The sequence below is a fragment of the Heteronotia binoei genome, chromosome 6 (assembly GCF_032191835.1).
Source record: "Heteronotia binoei isolate CCM8104 ecotype False Entrance Well chromosome 6, APGP_CSIRO_Hbin_v1, whole genome shotgun sequence".
Lineage (NCBI taxonomy): Eukaryota > Metazoa > Chordata > Lepidosauria > Squamata > Gekkonidae > Heteronotia > Heteronotia binoei.
Window position 1 is genome coordinate 21,168,006 of NC_083228.1, and position 20,445 is coordinate 21,188,450.

The 20,445-nt window shown below is 46.8% G+C and overlaps 1 protein-coding gene across 1 annotated transcript in view; it reads right to left on the reverse strand.

Annotated features, from left to right (window-relative positions):
• ANK3 (ankyrin 3) overlaps window positions 1–20,445 on the reverse strand; it is a 353,466-nt gene that overhangs the window by 159,054 nt on the left and 173,967 nt on the right. Inside the window, 6 exon segments of the mRNA XM_060242643.1 lie at window positions 2,331–2,429; window positions 3,601–3,699; window positions 6,825–7,022; window positions 8,841–8,939; window positions 13,521–13,619; window positions 18,724–18,822. Coding sequence (XP_060098626.1) covers window positions 2,331–2,429; window positions 3,601–3,699; window positions 6,825–7,022; window positions 8,841–8,939; window positions 13,521–13,619; window positions 18,724–18,822 — 693 coding nt within the window.

Below are 20,445 nucleotides of genomic sequence, written 5' to 3' on the forward strand. Positions count from 1 at the left end.
AGCTCTTGGAGGATTGGCTACATCAGGGGTGTGTGGCCTAATATGCAAAGGAGCTCCTGCTAGAATTCCACCTCTGCTCTGCAGTAGTCTGTCAAGGACCTTTTCTGCCTCAAGTTTTAAATATCTACACAATCCACATATGTTTATGATTCCATGTAGATGTTAGTGGAAAAAACAACAACAACCACACAAACAACCATGCAAGGATCTTACCTGCTTGACTTATTTTTCTTTTCCCCTGACACAGGCATTACGGATATAGTATTCATACAAAAGCAAGCTGTCTATGAGCGTCTCCAGGGGACATTTCACCCTCGGGAAGAAATCCCAGGGGAGAGAGAAGAACACTGGGACGTCAGTTTACAGAGAAGTGAATGAACTGATTGTGAAGACTTGGTCGTGGCTGAACTGCAGATTTTGAATGCCAAAGGTCCTGGTTCAGCCCCTGTCATCTCCAAGCAAAAAGGATCTCAGGTAGGGAATGGTGGGAGAGAGACCCTTCTCTGCCAGTGTGGTGTAGTAGTTAAGTGTGCGGACTCTTATCGATTCCCCACTTCTCCACTTGCAGCTGCTGGAATGGCCTTGGGTCAGCCATAGCTCTTGCAGAGTTGTCCTTGAAAGGGCAGCTTCTGGGAGAGCCCTCTCAGCCCCACCTACCCCACAGGGTGAGCCGCTCTGAGATTCACAGCGAAGGGTGGGATACAAGTCCAATATCGTCTTCTTCAAGGGTGTTGCTGCCGGTTGGATCAGACAATGGTGAGCTATTTGGACCAACAGAACCAAAGCTATTTGGACCAACAGGACCAAAGTAGAAGTCAAGTAGCACCTTTAAGTCTGACAAAGTTTTATTCAGAATGTAAACTGTTGTATGTATGCATATTCTTTGTCTGAGTATGTTGGTCTTAAAAGTGCTACTGGACTCCTACTTTGTTCTACTGCTTCAGACCACCACGGCTGCCCACCCGGATCTATCTATTTGGACCAATGTTCGGGAACACTGTAAGATTGAATCATACCGTTGTGCATGAATGCATGATCTCCCTGATGCTGTCAAACTCTGCAAGGAATGCCCTCCCACCTGGAATAGGGTGTAAGGGTGCTTTCACACATGCAAAACAATGCAATTTTCATTCACTTCAGCGGCTGCTTGCAAGGAAATTGTGCGGTTTCACACAATAAAATCCAGTTGCACAGTGCATAAAAGGGCGTTACTTAATGTGTGTGAAAGCACCGTTAAGTCTCTCTGAAGTCTTGCTTGCCAACTTCTCCCAAGTTGCGTTAACCTCTCATATTCGTACAAGGTCCCTATAGCAAGATCTCCTTTCTTAGCTACTGTAAGGACTTAAGGGAGTCTCCAAAGCATCATATGCTCCCAACCAGTCTATGGAGTTCTCTCCTCAATAAGGCTCACCTTGCTATCTTGGACACAGCAGTTATGTCAACAAGCCGTTGGCCTGGTTTTAGGCTGCAGCATTCTGGTTTTGTCCTATTGCCAACGTATTACATTTGGGGTGTAATTATCATACTTCACAATTGAACATCCTAATTTTTATGGGTTTGGGGAGCTTTTAATCCATTTTGTGAACTGCCTTTGTGGGGTTGAATGTAAGGATACAAATTTCGAAAGAAAGTATGTCCATGGCCTGTGGGGTGGGCACCATCTCTGAGGAGTTTCAGATTACTATGATATAGGGGTTCCAAGTGCCCGCCGGGGCAGGGGATCCCCCGGTTTGGGAATCCCCAAATCACTGGCAGGCAGGAGGCTGCCGGGGGGGGGGATCCCTGCCCCCAAAGAGTCCTGCTGCCGTGAGGCGTGATGATGTCACCTGGAAGTGACATATTGCGCCAGGCATGTCACATGGAGGTGCTCTAGGAAATCACAGAAAACTATGGTTTTGAGTGGGACGCTCTAGCAAATTGCTACAGCGTCCCCACATGAAACCACAGAGTTTTCTGTGATTTCCTAGAGCATCTCCGTGCAACATGCCTAGCGCAATATGTCACTTCCAGGTGATGTCATTGCCCCATGCACACTGTGTGTGGGGGGGAAAAAAGTCCCCCACCAGCAGCCAGTGTGGACTTGGGCAACCCTACCTTGATATGATCTTCTGGTTACAACTCTGACTTGCCTAGGTGAATATGTCAGCAAATTCCCTGCACTAAATCTTTCTTTAATGACTTCTCGGGCTGCTCGAGACATTCCTGAACAGAACCAGTAAGGGTGCATGGCAACATGCTGAAAGGAAGGCAGATGGCAGGGCCGCACAGGAAGTGGCTTCATGAAAATAAATGGGCCAGGCCCCGGATTCCTAAACAGCAAGGACTAGTACCTTTGCAGACGCGTGAGGTGAGGCTCCCTGGTCCAAGAGCAGAAGCGCCACTTTCTGATTATCGTAATGTGCCGCGACATGCAGTGGAGTTAAACCACTCTAAAAACACGTGCAGAACAAACAGGCATTGTTAGAAAATGACCACCTGACATAAAGCGCTCGGAGAATTAGGCTAAACTAGGTTTGGTGAGATTACAGTGGCATTAACAGAAGTTTTGGAATGAAAAAATAAGAGAAAAGAACCACAAACAAACACAGCACAACATGAAATTCTTGACTTGTGGGATGAATGTCCTCTCTTACATATATTAAGAGGCAGCAGACCCTGGCTAGTTTCAGCAATAACCATTGTCCTCAACTTTGACCTCCAAAACCGGTCAACTATGAGAAATGTTAATTCAGGGTTTGAACACTTGTTCCTCAAGAGCCAAATGCATTCTGAACAATCACATGGTACAACCCTTCCTGGACTTTACCACTTTCAAGATGAAGGGGTGTGTGGGGTCTCCCATCGAAAACAGAATGCACCATATGAAAATCTTCCTGTAGTTAGAAAATTAGGACACCAAAGACAAGGGCTTTTCATCTTCTCAATTATGAAGTGCTTTGCTATGTGCAGAAAGTTCTTTACAACATTAAGGCAAGCAATTTAGTTGTGGAATTCCCCCAACCTCTTTCTGAAATGGTACATTCCAGGAATGGTTGTACTGATTGGGTAATTCAGGTCTGCTTAGAGAATTCTGATTTCCAACTAAAGATTGTGTATCCTGAGGAAACCCAGTCCTCTGAGCACAGATGTCTTCTGGAAGATCTAGAGAAATACATAGTTTCTAGCAGAATAGGGTCCAGACTGACTCATGCCACAATTATCTCTGATGGCTTGCTGGATTTTGAAGTATAAAATTCCTCAATGAACCAAAGAGTACTTAAGGCAGATGTTGCAATACTGGTGGGATGCATGGGGAAAAATGCAAACGTCCAGCGGTGGAGTTCTAGCAAGAGCTCCTTTGCATATTAGGCCACACACCCCTGATGTAGCCAATCCTCCAAGAGCTTGCAAGGCTCTTTTTTGTAAGCTCTTGGAGGATTGGCTACATCAGGGGTGTGTGGCCTAATATGCAAAGGAGCTCCTGTTAGAATGCTACCCCTGCAAACATCCAAAGGAGATCCATTGCTACAGTCACTGTTTAGACGCTGGTTAGGGTCAGGGCAGATCCAGACTGGTTTGATCCTGTTAAAGTGGTTGGTTAGCAGCTCTTTCGTGCCATACCTTTCCAGCAGCATCTGGAGGGGCATTCTTCTGAAGCAGGAGGTTGGCCACTTCAATGTTGCCATACTTGGCAGCCACGTGTAGAGGAGTAAACCCTTTCTGTAAGACAAAAGGACTTTTCATCAGCAGCTCTCTCTACCCCTGAGGCCTTGTGGTAGACCTTGGCAGAGGTCTTTAGCACTCAGCCAGTTTATACAAGGGAGTACACAGGGATAGTTCTCTAATAACAACAAAAGACAGAACAGCTTCAAATGTTCACTAGGCTGGAAAAGGCCCTTTTGCATCTAATTTTGAATTGGTTTGGTTTCCTTTTGTTACTTTTATTGCCAATCAAACGCACACTCCTCGGCTTTTTAATTTAGCAAAAACTATCTATCTATCCATCCATCCATCCATCCATCCATCCATCCATCCATCCATCCATCCATCTATCTATCTCAGAAGCAAAACAGGGTTGGACCTGCTAAGGAACTCCGGGATCAATATACAGAAGTGGGCAATGGCAAACCACCTCTGTTTGTATCTTGCCTTGAAAATCCTACGGGTTCACCATGTCAGTTTCAACATGACGGCACCTTCTGTTACCACCAGATTTTGCTTTCCTTTGGCATTCATTTTAAAATAGTAAGTTTTGAGACTATGGGCAGTAAAGATATAATCAGGGCTTTTTTGTAGCAGGAACTCCTTTGCATATTAGGCCACATACCCCGGTGTAGCCAATCCTCCAAGAGCTTACAGGGTTCTTCTTACAGGGCCTACTGTAAGCTCTAGGAGGATTGGCTACATCAAGGGTGTGTGGCCTAATATGCAAAGGAGTTCCTGCTACACAAAAAAACCCTGGGTATAACATAGGCACTTAAGAGCAAGATTTGAGCCCAGTAGCACTTTAGATCTCCTTGAAAATGTGACAGCGACACCTGGTGAAACCTCACAAGCGAAATAGGTGGTTGGATAAGTCCTCCCAGGGTCTCTGGGAGAGGGCTTCAAGAGCCCTATATAGCTCTTTGTTCCCTGCCTTTGATCGGTGGAAGTGACATCAGCAATGCAAAACAGTTTAAAAGGCAGTATTAATTATATAAAATATCACACAAAGTTGCTTTATTTTTTGCAAAATGTACATCAGTTGCAGAACTCATCTTTCCTGGGCACAGAATTTGGGTTATTTGGGACGGCCAATTTGGAAATTTCAGCTGGTGCAAACCTTCATCTGGCATTTGCTATGATAATGGTGACACTGAAGCAATTGCACTGGATTCCAGATGAAGCTCAAGGCACTAACTTTATCTTATAAAATCTTCAATGGCCGTTGTCTTGTCTATATCAGCAAGAGCCTACCCTCAGATGAAGTTCCCCGTGCTATAGTACATATTGTTATCTTAACTTTTGTCTTACGATCAGCCTTCTTGTTTAAATATATGAAAGGACACAAATGCTTAACAAATAAAATACTACAGTAAAGCGCTTCATAACATTCTAAAGTGCTCCTAAAATCCATGCAGCTGGGCCTTCACTCTCAACACCCTCCTCTGTCTTCAACATTGAGTCAAGTCTACTGCGGCTCTAAATTTGGCAGGCATCCACGGCTCTTCCTAGCACTACGTCCTGGTTGATTCTTGCGACAAAGTCCCAGTATCTGAAGGCATCGACTGAGGACTATAATAATCAGTGGACAGAACTTCTTGTTGTCTGCTGACCGTTTCTCTTCCTAGGATTCATAAAGCCATTCTATGCATGCTGCAGAATGAGATGGTAGAAGACAGGGTTGTACCAATTCAGACTGGAAGAGGGGGGGGGGAGGTGTGCGCGAAGTTTCTCGATGCTTCCCTACAGAAGAAAAAGTTCTCTGCATGATGTCCCAGTTGAGAGAGAGAGAGAGCAGAGCTGACCCTAGACTGTTTGGCACCCTAGGCAAGGCTGGGTGCCCCCCCCCCGCACTGATAGCATTATTGAGTCACATGGGGGCACCTGATTCAGAACCCCTCAGAAGGCTGACAGCCTAGGCAATCGTCTAGTTTGCCTAGCGGGCAGCCCAGAGAGAGAGAAGCAAAGTCCTGATATGCTGGTTTAATATAGCCAGGAAGCTTTAAACATGAAGGAACATTTAAAATGTGATCACCCCTACTGAAGTGCTGAAGTGGTACAATCAAGTGCTGAAGTGGTACAATCAAGAATTCCACAGCTTGGTTCTACCCACTTCATTCCGCTCAGAATTTCTTTACAGCCGTGGAATTGTCACCAACTGAATTGACAATTCATACGGAGACTTTAGCAATTTATCTCTTTGACCCTAAATTATAGTCAGTTCTCTCATCCTTACTTGGAAGATCTTTAATGAAGCAGGGTTTTCGGTTAAATTTTGTCACTTGGTTTTCATTACATTCACTGGGTGGGAGGCAGAGCTTCCTCTAACCTGTGGAGTTTTGTGAGCAAAGATTCTACTTTGTGAGCTACTGGCATTAAAGTTGCCAGTGAGCGATTTGCTTAATGCATCAATTAGTTTGCTCTGGGGCCATCCTTCCTGAACTAAGCCAAACGCGTGTGAGTCAGAGGCTAAAAAAACTGTCAGCTAGCTCACGCTAGTTCAGTTTAGATGGAACCAGGGCTTTTTTTTGCAGCAGGAATGCCTTTGCATATTAGGCCACACCCCCTTGAAGTAGTCAATCCTCCTGGTGCTTACAGTAGGCCCTGCGAGAAGAGCCCTGTAAGCTCTTGGAGGATTGGCTACATCAGGGGTGTGTGGCCTAATATGCAAAGGAGCTCCTGCTACAAAGAAAAGCCCTGGATGGAACACTGGTGGATGCTTTCTGTACTCCCGGACAGGGCTTTTCTTGTAGCAGGAACTCCTTTGTATAGCCAGTCCTGATATAGCCAGTCCTGCTGGAGCTTACAGTAGGCCCTATACTAAGAACCCTGTAAACTCTTGAGAGATTGGCTACATTGGAGGGGTGTGGCCTAATAGGCAAAGGAGTTCCTGCTACAAAAGAAGCCCTGCTCCTGGATATAGACCGGTCCTGCAGTAATGACTATCTAAGCTTTCTCACACAGAGTCCATCAGCCGTGCCTACAATCCCCTCACCTTGGTAGTTATACTTAAGGAGGCACCATGGTCCAAGAGGATGGATGTAAAAGCCGAGCCTACAATCCCCTCACCTTGGTAGTTATTCTTAAGGAGGCACCATGGTCCAAGAGGATGGATGTACAAGCCGAGCCTACAATCCCCTCACCTTGGTAGTTATACTTAAGGAGGCACCATGGTCCAAGAGGACAGATGCTACATCTTCGTGTCCTTCTCGTGCCGAGAGATGCAACGGCGTATATCCTGATGTTGTGGCCGCGTTCGGGGATGCTCCTTGTTGCAACAGCTGCTGGACTATGTCGGCTTTCCCCAATCGTGCAGAGATGTGCAGTGGTGTTTGGTCATCCTTAAAACATGAAAAAGAAAAGAGCCATAGTCTAGGAGCATATACTACTAGCAACACTTTAGAATGGGAGTCACTTGGAGTTAAAGCCTGGATATTGCAACAACCTGTTGTGTCCCTTCTGTATTACACCGACAGGGCTCCACCCACCCTGCTTTCAGCCCCATTTTGGCAAGGTCTCAGTCTGGGAGTGGAGGAGGTTTTGCAGACCCCCTGAGTTTTCCCCACCTATTTCTTCGCAGCCTCCTCCCTTTGGTTATCAGGAGCCAGTCAGTAGTGTCTTCCTGGGCCCAAATTTGATTTAGATTTAATACCCATCAACATACTCTGCAGGCTCCTCCCAGCTCCCCTCAGACTTGCAAGACTTCTAGCTCTTGTGAGGCTCTCAGTGTGCTGCTGTTTGAGTGGGTCAAGCTAGCCAACTAGGGGCTGGCCCTATTACCCAGTTGATTTCAGATCACACACACACAAACACAACCTGGAGGCACTTGAGATGTGAGCCTTGGATGTAACTAGCATTAGTTAATATCCCTGAACTTCAGCAAGGTATGTTTCAAAGTGATCCTATTTGCTTAGTCTTAGCCCTTTTATCTCCCTAGCTTATTGTTATGTTTTGTCTTGTCAGACTGAGAAACGGGTATGAATTACCTGTTTATGTACTATCCTTCTTTCATGGCACTGTTTTCTACTCATGTAATTCAATTTTCTGCATTGTTTGACAGATTATGTCTGATTTTTTTGCATTGTTTCTAATATTTGTATTATTGTCCTTTGCATTGCTTATTAGCTGCCTCCTGCCATTTGAACACATTGCTGTACACTGTGCGATCCATTTGGATTCTCAGTGAGCAAGGCAGGATAAATAAAAGTAAATAAAATAAAATACATACAGATGCACACGCAGCAAGTATGAACCACTCCTTAGAATAGCCAGGGCACTGACTCCAAGCCAGAGTGGGTTTATAAATACGTATACATATGTATAGTCTGTCTCAGACACCCACATTTCCCAGAAGGGATGAGTGATTCTGCCTTGAAGGCCTGGGGCTCATGTCCTTTCCAAATCATTAAGCACCCAAGGTCCCATCTCTCCAGTGTGGTCATATTTAAAAGACAGAAGCAGTACAGGGAGGCCACTCAGTGAGATGGGGCTTCCACTTGGGGTGATATTTCTTTAAATTCCTGCTAGGTCTGAGCTATAGGGTGGGTCTTGTTTTACTGCTACAGAGGTCCCTTGAGCTCTGGTTATTTTTGGAGCAACTCCTGCTTTCCCTGGTAACTCTCCAAGGTCCTGTAGAAACTGACTCTGTCTTGCTAACTAGAACCTCTTGCGAGATACCTGCTCTCTGGTGCTGACTGACTCCTGGTTTCCCATACTGGGTCTTGCCAGAGTTCCCTGTTTACTGACAATCTGACCAGAAAAGGAAAGTATGGTTTGCTAAGAGCTCACTAGTGTCAGAAAATAGCAAAGTAATAGTAATTCTGCTGAGGTCAACACAAGGCTCATCAGGCCTCCTGGTCAACTGGTGGCTCGGTGTAGTTTTTTGTAGCATTGCAAAAACCCAGATGAACACATAAACTTGCCAAAAACTGAGGCAGAGCCTTCATATGTTTAGGTCTGAATTGTCTATTCTGATTCACAGCAGCTCTCCAGGGTCTCAGGTAGAGACCTATGACCTGATCCTTTTAACAGATATGAGAGGGCAGAACCTGGGATCTTCTGCATGCAAAGGAGATGTTCTACCATGGAGCCATGGCCCCTCTCCTCAACGCACGACTCTCGCAATGCCAAGTGACTACAAACTCTTAAAAAAGCCTTACCTTGGCTTTTGCTTCTACCTGAGCACCGTTCTGTACCAAGTACCGAACAACTTCCGACTGGCCAGCTCTTGCAGCCATATGTAGGGCTGTCTCTCCCCTCTATGAAGAGAAAATGGTGTCAGATGTCACGGGGCTAACTTTCCCCAACCTCCTGGAAACAGACAGTTCGACAAGACGTGTTGTATCAATAATCACAAAAAGCTGCACACACTAGTCGGGATGGAAATAATCACCCTGTGAATATTTCTAAGGTGCAGTCTGGGAACAGAATGCAACATCCGATCGATATCTGACCTCCAGCTCCGGCCCTCACAAAGTAATTTATTCCAGAATTGATCTTCTTTCTAACTATTCAGGCGCATCAGTGTTTTTCGTTCTTTGTCGAAGGCCCTTTTGAAAATTTGTCGAAGGTCCTTTTGAAAATTTGGTACTCTGCTTGTTTTGTTAACATGTCCGATTAAAGGACTCTCCGCAGTTGATCAGCATAAGTAATTATGCAGGGCTTTCTGTGTTCGAGCATGCATATATTATATATATTCCTCATTTGATTCCCTTCAATTGTAGTCTAACGAGCCCAATATCTGTCGTCAAGCAGCAAGCGCTCAGTTGGACACATCAAATTAACCAAATGAAGGACAAGAAGAATTAAAAAACAAACAAACTACTGAACTCCACAGCCTGAATCAAAAAGAGTGTATCAACAAGGAAATGGGTAAAAGAACCTTGGTTTCAAAGAGAGAAGCAGCTTTCCAGATCTTTTGTATTCTAAGGAGGTTTTTTAACAACAGGAAATGCTGCTTATAGTTCAGAACGGGCTACAGAAATCTATAACCTGAAATGGTTTTATAGAGCAAATTGTCAAAGAAGTACTTAGCGGCCAAGCTTGCCTCTCATTATGGCACACGTTGCAAGGAACAGTCAATGATAAAGTGTCGTTAAAAACTGCTCAGTCTCTCTCTCTTGGTGTGTATACGCCTGCATGTTCTGAAGCACAGCTATTTCAGCTTGTTGCGAATGCATCTCTGTTTTTTTTTTTTAACACCCGTCCAGAAGGCCTCTGGGCAAAGGGAAGCAATCTAGCATGACCGCACGGACACCGCCAATATGTCCTGACAATCTGCTGCAATCTGTCCACCTAGTCAAACGGGGCTTGCCTCAAAAGGAAACCCCCCCACACTCCCTGTCTTCTGGGGATTACAGCGCTCGAGGAATTGAATGCCCATCTCTCAAAACTCAGACATGTGGAGCAATAACTGATGAGCTATTCCTCATTCCAGGATAAAAGGAAAAGGGGGGGGGGGGATGATCAAAGTTGGCGTAAAAATGGGAGAGAAGGGAAGCTAACTGAAAAACTCTCCAGCCTTCTTTTGAATACAAGGTAGAAAGCTTAACATTCTGTTCAGCAGCCTCACATCCTGGAAAAGCCAATTCCTATATTATGCAACAGCAAAACCCCACAATGAAGTGGGTGTATGCTAATTAGGGAACTGCTGCCAATCCCACCTCCCTGATTAGCAAACAGAAATAAGTGCCGGCAAAATTAGCATGGCTTTCCTTCAACCTTGCCAACTTCGGCTGAACTGGTCAACAGTTGCTGGGTTCTTTACAAGCAACTACCTCCTGGTGGCAGCGAAGTCCAGAGTCCTTCCTGCCACAGTGACAAAGGCATCCCCTATTCACTTACATATTCATTCCCGTGCAGGGCTTTTTTGTAGCAGGAACTCCTTTGCCTATTAGGCCACACACCCTTGATGTAGCCAGTCCTCCTGAAGCTTACAGTAGGCCCTGTACGAAGAGCCCTGTAAGCTCTTGGAGGATTGGCTACATCAGGGGTGTGGGGCCTAACAGACAAAGGAGTTCCTGTTATTAAAAAAAAGCCCTGAGAAAGCTATTGAAACAAGAGTGAATGCGCCATCCAGAAGGGTAGTGGCACTGGACTGTTGTAGGGAGAACTAAGACAGGTGGCAAGTCACACCTTAAAGACAACACAATATTTCTTGCAGGGTAGGTTTTTGCTGGAGCAGAGCCCTCTTCTTCTGAAGCACCCCTCCAGCACTTGCAACATTGTCTCCCCTTGTCCTCTCCCATCCAAGCTCCCTCATTGATACTTAAATCCCCCCGCCCTTTCAAAATTCTCTCCAGCTTCATCCTTCCATAGTCCTTACAGCTGACTCCAATCTAATGCATCCAAGCAAAGGGCACCCCACCCTCCAAGACTTCTATGTGGCAACACTCCAAGCAGGTAACTATTGCACTGACTACGTCTTGTATGTTGCACGAACAGCCTCTAGGAACTGGCCCAGCCCATGGCTGCCCACACAGAATGCCGCCATTTGGAAATATTCCGGCTCCACTGTGGGTGGCCCAGCATCCAGATCAGACCTCGGCTAGAGGCAGCATTGCTTCTGTGGACAGCATAATCAGCTAGAGCACTAATTGCACTAAATAATGTAAGCAACAGTAATTAGAGAGCCAGTTTGGTGTAGTGGTTAAGTGCGCAAACTCTTATCTGGGAGAACTGGGTTTGATTCCCCACTTCTCCACTTGCAGCTGCTGAAATGGCCTCGGGTCAGCCACAGCTTTCACAGGAGTTGTCCTTGAAAGGGCAGCTGCTGTAAGAGCTCTCTCAGCCCCACCCACCTCACAGGGTGTCCGTTGTGGAGGAAGGAGATAAAGGAGAGTGTAAGCCGCTTTGAGACTCTGATTCAGAGAGAAGGGTGGGGTATAAATCTGCAGTCTTCTGCTTAAGCAAAAGCTAAGAGCACTGATTTATATATTTCATACATTTTTATTCTACACTTCCCACAATGGCATTGTACATGGCTCTCTCCTCCATTTTCTCTTCACAAGAACTCTGTGAGGTTGGCTAGGCGGAAGGAGAGACTATCTGGCCCAAGGTCACCCAATAAGGCTGCAATCGCACACACTAATGCACTTCCAATGCACTTTCCAACTTGATTTTACTGTGTGAACTGGCAAAATCCAGTTGGAAAGTGCATTTGAAGTGGACTGAAAGTGCATTATTTAGTGCATGTGGTCGTAGCCTAAGACCGATTCCACATTTATCGCTTTCCTCCCCTCTGTGCAGGGCACCTCACGGTACCTCTTTTTTTCCGGATCCTGCGCTGCCATTTCTGGAGCGGGATTGTGTGTTCCTTGCTTGCTCTGTTTCTTTGTGTGTTCCTTCCTGCCCTGTGTAAACTTGAGAGCAGAGAATGAGACCAGGACAAAGGCTAGTGAGGAACTGGTCTCAGTTTCACAGCAGAGTTGGAATTTAAACTGGGGATTCACAAGCTCTTGTCCAGTTCTCTAACCACTATACCACACTGTCTTAATGGAATATCACCATTGGGTGAGCACATACGTGCACACTGATCCTCACTGTTGGGACTTGTCTAGATGGCAGCTTCCCAAGTTTTCTAATGGTCACTACAGGCTACTACCAAGGGAACAGGAAGTACAGACTGGTCCTTTTCTTCTCAGAAATACAGTTTAGTACCTTGAAAAACTTAGGCGAGTCCATGTTAGCAATGTGGCTCAGCATGGCTCAACACATGAATACATGAAGCTGACGGAGACTATTGGTCCATCAAGGTCAGTATTGTCTACTCTTACTGGCAGCAGTTCTCCAGAGTCTCAGGCTGGGGTCACTCACATCACCTGCTACCTAATCCTTCTAACTGGAGATGATGGAGATTGAACCTGTGACCTTATGCATGCCAGGCAGTTGCTCTACAACTGAGTCACTTCTCCTTCCCAACATGGGAGCCTAAGAAATGTGTTGGATATTCTAAAAGAAAAATATTACTTAGCAGAGTTAGAAATGAACAGCGTGGCAAAGAATATGCAGAGAACATGTGTGTGTTCAAAAGAATATGATTGTTTTACTTAAAACTACAAGGGAAGGGAAACTGGGAAGAAAAATAACAGACATTAACTTCCTACATCTTTAAAGTTAGAGAACAAAGCTAGGAATGGCTTCTCTTCTCCAAACTTAGAAAAAGGAAGGAAGAGGAACCATAAAATACAGAATAGTCAATGCATTGATTTCCAATCACAACACTTAATTGCAGGTCATTTAACTAAGACCTCCTACAGACTTTCGAGGGCTTTCTCTTTAGCTAGCAGATAGGTTACAGTAAACACATCTGACTTCCTGTTGACTAACAAAGGTTAACTCTATAATTACTGAAGTGTTGCAAACTTGCTAATCCCAACACCCCTTCTTAAGTTAAAACACTGAAGTCACGTAAATTCAGTCAACACATGAATACATGACGCTGATGGAGACTGTTGGTCCATCGAGGTCAGTATTGTCTACTCTTACTGGCAGCAGTTATCCAGGGTCTCAGGCTGAGGTCACTCACATCACCTGTTACCTATCCCTTCTAACTGGAGATGGTGGGGATAGAACCTGGGACCTTCTGCATGCCAGGCAGATGCTCTACAACTGAGTCACTTCCCCTTCCCAACATTGGATCCTAAGAAATGTGTTGGATATTCTAAGCAATGAAACAGCGCCTTCAGTTCCTGCTGTGCTCCTTTTCTGGTAAAGACCTTCGGCAAAGAACAAGCATGTGGATATTCTGAGCATGTACAGTAGCACTGGGAGAAATTCGTAGGTCTGTTCTCATTGGAGGTTCTATTTTGCCAAGAACAACAGTTGAACCCGGTGCTCACCACGTTGGTTGTGTTGGGTGACGATCCATGGTGCATCAGCTGTGAAACGATATTTACATGTCCCATGAAGGCAGCAACATGGATCGGAGTCAAGCCCGACTAAAAAAAAGAGGAAGAAGAAAAACGAACAGGGGTTGAAGTAGTGGTGCAGAACGCTACAGGGAAACTGGGCTGTCAACCTTAACTCAGAAAAACTGTTAACAATTTGGGGTTTTGAACTCTGTATTTACTGGCTGTGAACATACTGACCTAGAACTACGCTTGCTATTACAGCAGCGGCACAGAGAATTCTGTTTTATTTCAGCTTTGTTCGTTACTGAAGTACGAAATTTCAGCTTTGTTCCATACTGAAGTACGGAAAGAACCCTGTCCTTGTACAACCTCCAAACTAATGCTTTCATGCAATTGTAGTTAACTCAGGAGCGGTGCTGGACAGACAGACAGGCAGATAACGCACAATTTCATGCAGAAACAAAAGTGGGGATAGGAGGAGTATAGAATGCAAGACTAGGCACAGGATCCAGCTTCCTGAGCATCTCAGCTTTCCTTTTTCTTAAAAAGCAAGTTTCTAGGCCTCATGGAAGGAAGGACGTATGGGATGTGAATGCTTAAAGAAACCTCTGCCGAGAAAGGTTCAGGTCCGTAGGATTTCTATCCAGCAGGCCTCCTCGGCCCTCCACATCAGCAGAAGGTGTGGGGCGAATGATGCAAAATGTTCACCAACTTGCTAATTTGCAAAGGGTGCACCATTTAGCCTTTCTTTGTTGGGATCACTCAGAATTCTACTTCTTAGAGTAGGGCACACTCAGTGTAGCTCGAACCAATGCAATGCCATCCACTTGGCTGCCTGCACATCTTTTGTACACATACCAAGAACTCTCTGTGTTCCTATGTTTGAGGTCCATATTGTACCAAAAAATTATTAGGCACTGGCAGGGATCCTCGTCCCCACCCTGGTGAAGGAGGCATAGCGAAGTCCTCAAGGAACCCAGCTTAAAGATTAACAATTAGCCCATACTTCCCAACCACTGCAGAGTGCTGTTTCAATAGGCTGGCCTTAGTAAAGCTGATGGAGCTATTGACTGATGCCCAAAAGTTAACTGGCATACCCTAAACTTCCCAGATTTCGTGCTATGCTGCCTGCTGTCCCACTCACCGTGGCTCTCTCAAAGCAAACCATCAAGTGATCACAGTAACTGAAGGAAACAGCATAAAGACCCTTTCTTTGCTATTCTAACGGTAGCAAATGTTTTGGATTCACAATTCGAATTTAATGACACATCATGAGAACTGTTCACAAAGTATTTTACCGCTAGTAACGCAAGTGGAGTGGGAACAAGCTGAAAAAGACTGGATAATGTAATGACAGTCCCTGGAAGTCATCTTTAAATGATGGAATATTCAATTCATTCCCACATCACGGATCAAACAACTGAATGTCAGGTTTGCTCTGAGGCTTAGTGAAAGCAGCAGGCCAGGCAAAATGGTACTTTTCCCTTTAGTAGTATTTCTTAGTATGCCCCCCCTTCATAAGAATGTGGGCCATAGCATCACATGCTTGCTTATTTAACCCCCATTATTGGTGCACCCTGATAGGAAACCAGTATTTAGATAGATAGATAGATAGATAGATAGATAGATAGATAGATAGATAGATAGATAGATAGATAGATAGATAGATAATTTTATTTGTATCCCGCCCTCCCCGCCGAGGCAGGCTCAGGGCGGCTAACAACATCATACAAATTTCAATTATACAAAAAGCAAAAAACACAAAATTACATTTAAGCATTAAAATTCTGATTAGGTTTAAAATTAGTTAATTAAGTTAATAAAAGTGCTAATACTGTTCTTTAGGATGGCGGTTATCATTAACAATTTCTTCCTTCGTCAGCGAAAGCTAGTCGGAAGAGGAAGGTCTTGCAGGCCCTGCGGAATTGTTCAAGGTCCCGCAGGGCCCGCATTTCCTCTGGAAGTTGGTTCCATAGGCTCGGGGCTACAGAGGAGAAGGCCCGGTTACGGGTACATTGCAGCTTCACCTCTCTCGGTCCGGGAGTAGTCAACAAGTTTTTTCCAGCTGACCTCAGTGCTCTCTGGGGTTCATACGGGGAGAGACGGTCCCTAAGGTAGACAGGTCCTCGACCATATAGGGCTTTAAAGGTAATGACCAGCACTTTGTAACGAACCCGGTATGTAACTGGCAGCCAGTGCAGCTCGCGCAGTCCAGGCTGTATGTGCTCCCATTTAGGAAGCCCCAGCAACAGCCTAGCCGCCGCATTCTGCACCAGCTGCAGCTTCCGGGTTCGGTACAGAGGCAGCCCCATGTAGAGGGCATTACAGTAATCCAGTCTCGAGGTGACCGTTGCATGAAGTACCGTTGCCAGATCTTGGCGCTCTAGGAAGGGAGCCAACTGCCTTGCCCGCCTTAGATGGAAAAAGGCTGACTTGGCGGTGGCTGCAATCTGGGCCTCCATTGATAATGAAGGCTCCAATAAAACTCCCAGACTCCTAACCCGGTGCGCCGCTTTCAGCGGCACCCCGTCGAAGACCGGAAGAGGTATTTCCCCTTCCCGAGCGCCCCGACCCAGACAAAGGACTTCTGTCTTCGCTGGATTCAATTTCAGCCCGCTCCTCCTCAACCAAGTTGCCATATCCTGCAAGGCCCGGTCTAAATTCTCAGGGACGCAGTCAGGCCGGCCGTCCATCAGCAGATAGAGTTGGGTGTCATCTGCGTATTGATGGCACCCAAGTCCGTATCCCCTGGCAATCTGGGCAAGAGGGCGCATGTAGATATTGAATAACATTGGTGAGAGAACTGCCCCCTGGGGCACTCCACAGTCCAGTGTGTGCCTCCGGGACCGCTCGCCCCCAATAGCCACCCTTTGTCCCCGATCCTCGAGGAAGGAGGAGAGCCACTGTAAGGCAGACCCCCTCACCCCTATGTCGGCGAGGCGGCAGGTCAGTAGCCGATGGTCGACCGTGTCGAACGCGGCCGACAGATCTAGCAGCATCAGCACCGCCACACCACCCCGATCCAGATGCCGTTGGAGATCATCTACCAGGGCGACCAGTACTGTCTCTGTCCCATAGCCCGGGCGAAAGCCGGACTGGCAAGGGTCTAGGATGGAAGCGTCATCCAGAAAGCTCTGCAACTGCAACGCCACTGCCCTCTCTATTATTTTACCTAAAAATGGTAAATTGGAGACCGGTCGGTAGTTTGCCAATTCGGCCGGGTCTGCTGTACTTTTTTTCAAGAGGGGTCGGACCAAAGCCTCTTTCAGAGATGATGGAAAACGCCCCTCCAAGAGGGATCTATTTATGATGTCCCGTAGAGGACAATCTAGCTCCCTCAGGCAGGATTTAATTAGCCAGGAGGGGCATGGGTCCAGATCACAAGTTGTAGGGCGCGCAGAGGAGAGGATTCCGTCAACTTCCTCCAGGCTGAGCGGGTCGAAATGATCCAGAGTTAAATCAGAAGACAGGCGTGGGGCCTCGGGCTTATGTACTGTGTCTAAGGTGATGGGCAGGTCTTGGCGGAGTGACGTGATTTTGTCTGCAAAAAATCTCGCAAAAGCCTCACAGCCTATTTCTGATTCACTAGCGTTTGGTCTGCCCTGGGGCAGCGTAGTTAAATGTCCAATTATTTTAAACAATTGCGCCGGGCGCGAGTTTGCAGACGCAATCTTGGCTGCGAAGTACTTCTTCTTCGCGGCCTTGACTGCCATCTCATACGACCTCATAAACGTTCTGTAGGATGTTCTCGCCGCTTCGCCACGAGTGCGCCGCCACTGCCTCTCTAGTCGTCGGAGTCCTTGTTTCAACCGGCGTAGCTCCGAGGTATACCAGGGAGCCAGCCTTGAACGAGGGCGCAGAGGACGTCGGGGTGCGATCTCGTTGATTGCCCCAGATAGCCGGTCTTGCCAGGCATCAACCAGGGCATCAAGGGAATCGCAAGGGGGCCAAGGATCCCGAAGAGCCATTTGGAACCGTTCCGGGTCCATCAGGCTCCGCGGGCGAGCCAAAATAGGCTCTCCGCCCTTACAGGGTTGAGGTAGCGTCTCCATACGGGCCTTGAGGGCCAAGTGATCCGACCATGGTATCGCCTCCGTTGCGATTTCGTTCACTTTAATCCCGGCCGCAAAGATCAGATCTAATGTGTGCCCAGCCTGGTGCGTGGGAGTCGTGACAAATTGGGAGAGTCCCAGTGTCGCCATGGAAGACACTAGGTCCATCGCCCGAATGGAAGCCGCGTCATCGGCATGGACATTGAAGTCACCCAGGACTACGAGCCCCGGGTACTCCAACGCCCAGCCGGACACCGCCTCCATCAGGGATGGTAAGGCGCTGGCCGGTGCGTTAGGCGGATGGTACACCAGCCAGATCGCCAACCTCTCCCCGACTTCCCACGCAAGGCCGACACACTCAATACCGTCAATCTTTGGGGCCGGGAGGGCCCGGAAGGAGTAAGCCTCCCGTATGAAAATCGCCACCCCGCCCCCCCGCCCGCTAATCCGCGACTGGTGGAAGACCGAGTAACCTGGGGGAGTCATCTGGGAGAGTGCCGTCGTCTCTCCCTCTTGAACCCAGGTCTCGGTCACGCAAGCCAGGTCAGCATCCTGCCGAAGCAGGAAGTCCCTGATGGTCTCGGTCTTATTATTTATAGACCTGGCGTTGCATAACACCAGTGTCGGACGCGGGCAATTTCTCTTGGTCCCTCTACTTGTCACCGTTGGGATGGGAAGTAGACTAGAAGGGGGCCGAGCACTGTTTTGTCTCTGTCTCCTTCTCTCGTATCTCTGTCCATTCCCACCGTCATATCTTCCCCTCCCCAGGAGCACTGGAATCCCCTGACCGGACATCCCAAGCCTATTCTTTGGTGGTTGTATTAAAGTTCAACTGACTAACTTGAATACACAGCACAGACCCCCAGTGTGAATAAGGCCAGTCCTTTCATATGGAAGGTTACAGCAGAGTAATTTTGAGCTTTTTCCAATATTAAGTCTGCTCTCATTTTCAAAAACACCCGTTGTAGCTGCAGTGTTAGAATGGATAAAAGAAAGGGTCTCTGAAAGCAGAAACTTTGACAACCACTGGCATAAGAAAAAGTTAACAGAAGCAATGGAAAAGGCCTCTCTTTAGTCTCTCCACCTCCCACTGTTCTCAGGGTTTGTTTACTGAAAACACAACAGTGTCTGCACCTTACCTCCGTGACAGCTTGGATTGATGCCCCGTGTTTCAGCAGAAGCTCCATAACTTTAATTCTATTCTTTTTGCAGGCAATGTGGAGGGGTGTGAAACCGTTCTGCAAAATTCAGAAAAGGGCTCTCAGAGACACTCAACCGACACGAACGGCAAGAGGCAACTTCTCCGAACCCTCTTTCCTGCTGCCCGCTGTCCCCTAAAACTATTTCACAGCACCTAACTTTTATTCCATTTCAGAATTGCTGGATGGAACATTAACGATAATCAATAATTTGAAGGGGGGGGCGGAAATGTGTGTTTGCACCCACCCAACAACAGGGCACAGCTAAACTGCCATTCCGTTGCAAGAGAAAGGGTAGGGAAAAAGCAAGAAAACAAACTGTCCTGAACATCAAAGATCTGCTCACGGCATTTGCTTGAATCTTGATGCCAACCTGTATACATATCAAAGGAGCATCGTGTGCTTCTTTCGAAAACAGCTGACAGAATTGGGCCTCCGATCTGATGGAGATTAGCTTCCTTACCCACAGAAGGGAAAAAAGTACCATAAGCTTTTGTAACACATGGTCAGGGCCTCTGCCTCTTCTCCTTGAGTCAAAACAGGCAGTTCCTTTCACTGCCTCTTCTTAGTGGATTTCTTTATGGTTTTTTTAGGGTTGCCAAGTCCAATTCAAGAAATATTTGGGGACTTTGGGGGTGGAGCCAGGAGAGTTTGGGGGTGGAGCCAGGAGCAAGGTTGTGAAAGCATAATTGAACTCCAAAGGGAGTTCTGGCCATCACATTTAAAGGGGCCATGTTCTTTTTAAATGCCTTCCCTCCACTGGAAATAATGAAGGATAGGGGTACCTTCTATGGGGGCTCATAGAATTAGACCCCCTGTTCCAATCTTTTTGAAATTTGTAGGCTGTTTCGAGGAGAGGCACTGGATGCTATGCTGCACATTTGGTGCCTCTACCTCAAAAAAACAGTCCCCCCAGAGCCCCAGATCAATTATCCATTATGGAAATCAGTCTCCATAGGCAATAATGGAGTGTCCAGCAGTCATTTCCCTCCCACCCCACTTTCTGATGACCCTGAAGCGGGGGAGGGCCTCCAAACTGGGGGATCCCCTGCTGCCACCTGGGGATTGGCAACCCTATTATGTTTCATTTGTATTGTTATTATTCAAGGTAAGGACCAGGAGAAGAGAGGAGAAGAGTTCCAAAGTCTTGACAAGTGGAATCCGACCCCGAGAAATTTGGCTAGGTGTCTTACAGCTCTTTCCCACTTCCCCTGAAACATCTGGATGTTCAGATCCTCCCAATCCCCTTTGAGTTTCACTTTAGCAACATGCAGGGAGGCTTCTCGCTCTCCTTCTTTGTTGCCCCACAGCATGCTGAGGGCCACGGGAGAGATTTTTTCAATGGCCCTGTGCTGGTGGTGCATCACTCCCAGAAAATACCTGGAAGTGACATCACATCTCTGCCACAATGTTGATGTGGCTTGATGTCGCTCTAGGATTTGGGCAAAACTCTCTGGTAAAGCCAAATCCTAGAGTGTCACGTCAATGGAACACCTGAAAAGTGATGTCACTTCCAATATCTGGCAGAAGTGACATTGTGCCGCCAGTACAGCGCCATTTCTCCCTTGCTCTGCATCCTCACCTCCTTCCAGGGCTTTTTTTGTAGCAGGAACTCCTTTGAGTTCCCCTCATGTAGCCAATCCTTGAAGAACTTACAGGGCT